Raw genomic sequence first — 4,007 nt, 5'->3', positions numbered from 1 at the left:
AAAATCCAATTTAGGACAAAAGCAAAAACACTCTTTGTTAAATGTTATTCTAAATTCAATTGCGTTTTAAAAAATAATATATATGTTTAAATAATGATACATTAGTGGGTCACATATCTCCAAATCACAACCATTCAATACCTTTTAAATAGATCTCAATAGTTTACATCCATTTTACACCAAAAAAAAAAAAAAAAAAATCCAAGTCTCCTACAATAGGAGACCTAACAAGGTCTCCTACCCTAGCCTAAGCCGTGGATATATGGTATAAGGGGTTGTCTATTAAACACGTTAGTGTAATATCAATTTTCGTTTTTTAATAATTATACGTATATGGGTTGTCTATTAAACACGTTAGTGTAATATCAATTTTCTTTTTTTAACAATATAGTAGTAATTTTTGTATTAAAATATATATAGCATGTTGCCAAAAAATGATATAGTCGTGTACTTTTTCATGTTTCATATATATAAGCAAACAATAATTTTTTAATTGATTTAATAACATATGTATAATTCCTGGTGAGTTTAGCTCAATTGGCAGAGACATTGCATAATTTATATAGGGGATCCGAGTTCGAATCCTGACACCCCACTTCTCTACTTTTAAATGTATGAGTTCTGGTCACTAGACTAATATACCAAAAAAAATAAAAAATAACATACTTATACGACCTATAATATAAATAAGATACATAGTTATTGATCCAAACATATACATTATTGACAACACGTGCTTATAATATAGTCCTATAAAAGATCCAACTGTGGGACTCTAATTCAGCACAAATAATAATAGCATTGAATCCTTCCAGTTTCAAGTTGAGTACAGAAGTATTACCCTTGAGAGAATGGAGGAAATCAACAACCCAGCTATGAAAGTATCATCATCAATCAGCAGCTGGTTATCTGATTTGGTAAGAAAATCAACATATGGTCGATTATTAATTAATTATTTTGTCATTAATTAAGTTAAATGTATGTAAGCTAAGTGAAGCTTATAATCTTATGTAACGTAATTTGTGAGTTTGAGATCTTTATCTTCCACTTTAGAATATCCGTCACAAGGGAAATAAGCCTAACCTTAAATAAGAATAAACATAGGTCTCAAATATATAGTTATTAAAAAATTAACACTTGAAATTTGATTTTTTTTTTTTTTTTTTTTTTTTTGTGTGTACAGGAAATGGACGAATACAATATATTTGCTGAGGAATGCAACCTTAATTTCCTTGATGCTGATGTGGGAGGGTTTCTTTCAAATGACATATCTAATGTATTTCAAGAACAAAACAAACAACAATGTTTATCTTTGGGGTCCACTTTTCATGAAACAATTGATAATAGTGACAAAAACAATGAATCTCTTTCTCCATCTTTTCAGTTTCAAGTTCCATCTTTTGACAACCCCCCAAATTCATCCCCTACTAACTCAAAAGAGAATATTGAAACAATACCATTGTCTCCAACCGATTTGGAAAATATGAATCACTCAACAGAAACCTCAAAAGGGTCATTGGAAAATAAAAAGTTGGAAACAAAAACCTCAAAAAGCAAAAGGCCACGTGCTCATGGTAGAGATCACATCATGGCTGAGAGAAATCGAAGAGAGAAACTCACCCAAAGCTTCATTGCTCTTGCAGCTCTTGTTCCTAACCTTAAGAAGGTATGTCATGTAATTTTCATTTACCCTATTAGCTAACTCTTAAAATCATCAACTATCAATTACTTCAATGATAAATACCTTTAATTATTTATCATAAAAAATTATGAAAAGTTTATATTTTGAAATATTCAAGGAGACAAATCCAACATCTTATATATTAGCATTTCCCTTTATATATAGTTAAAGTTGATTATATGAATAGGCACATGGTAAAACTTTGACATGAAATTACGAGCGGAGGGAGTGCAAATATAGGAAAATTATTTACATATTTATTACATTCTTATCTTTATTTAAAATAAAACAAATCAATTTTATTTAAGGACAAATCTATCATTTAACATTATTATTTTTTAACCCTTTCTTATTATCTTCTAGATGGATAAACTATCTGTACTAATTGACACTATCAAATACATGAAAGAGCTTAAAAATCGTTTGGAAGATGTGGAAGAACAAAACAAGAAAACAAAAAAAAAATCATCGACCAAACCATGCCTATGCAGCGATGAAGATTCGTCATCATGTGAGGATAACATTGAATGTGTTGTTGGTTCACCATTTCAAGTGGAAGCAAGAGTGTTAGGAAAACAAGTGCTGATTCGGATCCAATGCAAGGAGCATAAGGGGCTTCTGGTTAAAATTATGGTCGAAATTCAAAAATTTCAACTATTTGTTGTCAATAACAGTGTCTTACCCTTTGGAGATTCTACGCTCGACATTACCATCATTGCTCAGGTACCATCACTATTACTGTTATTATATTGACAAAAAACTTTTAATTGTTATTATCTTATAATAAGTAGTTTATTCTAAGTTGTTTTCTACAATAATTGCTTGATATATTTATTTTTTTTCTTTTGATTTTGTTCTTTTTTCTCCATGAAATTTACCATTGATATTATTTTATAGTTGGGTGAAGGGTACAACTTGAGCATAAAGGAACTTGTGAAGAACGTACGCATGGCATTATTGAAGTTTACGTCATCATAAGGTGTTTTTGTGGAGCTGTCGGTTAACAAAAGTCACAAATATTTTTGGATTTTCCTTATTGTTGTACAATTTCGTTCCGGCATAAAGATGCAAATCTCTGTGTTATTTTAATGATAAATATTGATTTGTTAATTATTATATTAGTATTTTTTTTTCTTTGTTAGAACTTGAACTCGGGATCTGTAACTCCTTAACTCTTTTAGATCAAGAAATTGAACTATATATATTGGATAAATAACTCAGGACCTCTAATTCAAGTTAAGAAGTTGGATCTCTATTGAAGGCTTGATTTAAAATGTTATATTAAACTATTGAAATAAACATCTTCGTTCTAACATGAAGATGCAAATCTCTGTTTTTATAAGACATTGAATCTCAATTCAAGTTAAAAACTTATTTATTTATAATCTTTCAAAATTGTTGAAATAAACATCTTCGTTCTGACATGAAGAAGCAAATCTCTGTTTTTTAATGACAAATATTTTTTTGTTAATTGTTATGTTAGTATTTTTTCTTGGTTAGGACTCGAACCTAGGATTTTAACTCTTAACTCTTAAATTGAACTATATATATTAGACAAATATCTCATAACCACCGGTTCAAGTTAAGAATTTGGTTCTCTATTAAAGACTTGAGTGAATGGTTTCTCAATTGAACTATATATATTATTGAGAAATCATTCACCGCTTGATTTGAAATGTTAAACACATCATAATTAGATCTTGTAACTACAATTGGTAATGATATTTGCACAAGTGATAAATTTTGTGACAATTGTCTTTTTCTCTTTTTTTATTTGTCAAAAACAATAAAGAGATAAGGAAGAGAGAGACGGAGAGTAATAATATAATATAAGTATGAAAGATAATATTGTTCAAAAGTTGTCACAAAATACAATTAACTATATTTCTGTCAAGCTAATTAGTGAGAATTGGTGTTCGATGTAGAAAGAGTTATATTATGTTTAATATATAAAAAGAGAAATAATATTTGTACAACCACTTTGTGACAATATAATTAACACATGCGGTCGGTTGATCCACCGAAGCATATATACAGGTGAGGGTGAGAGGGATTAAAACAAATTCATATTTGTTAATTGCAGTGGCGGACCTAGGAAAAAAGCCTAGGGTGGACCATAAATAGTGATGGAGCTTAATTTTCTTACAAGTAAATTTTATCATTGGTTAGTTCCAAAGACCATAAATTTGTTATTTGTTGAATATAATTCAAACCAGTATTTTAAAATCTGATCCGTTTATCAACTCAGATAAAATACAAGAAAATTGATCGAACAACTAGGTCATTGAACCTAATGACTGAATTAAATAACTCAACTTCAATAAAC

General features: G+C 29.1%; 1 protein-coding gene across 1 annotated transcript; it reads left to right on the top strand.

Annotated features, from left to right (window-relative positions):
* The first annotated feature begins 765 nt into the window (after window positions 1–765).
* On the top strand, window positions 766–2,897 carry LOC25492635 (transcription factor bHLH18). Its single transcript, XM_013600805.3, has 4 exons — window positions 766–917; window positions 1,184–1,666; window positions 2,045–2,404; window positions 2,579–2,897. Exons 1-4 carry the CDS (start codon window positions 852–854, stop codon window positions 2,657–2,659), a joined length of 990 nt encoding a protein of 329 aa, XP_013456259.2. The 5' UTR covers window positions 766–851; the 3' UTR covers window positions 2,660–2,897.
* The last annotated feature ends 1,110 nt before the right edge of the window (window positions 2,898–4,007 follow it).

The sequence above is a fragment of the Medicago truncatula genome, chromosome 4, assembly GCF_003473485.1.
Source record: "Medicago truncatula cultivar Jemalong A17 chromosome 4, MtrunA17r5.0-ANR, whole genome shotgun sequence".
Taxonomy (NCBI): Eukaryota; Viridiplantae; Streptophyta; class Magnoliopsida; order Fabales; family Fabaceae; genus Medicago; species Medicago truncatula.
Note: the sequence above shows the minus strand (reverse complement) of the source record. Positions and strands in the feature narration are given on the sequence as shown.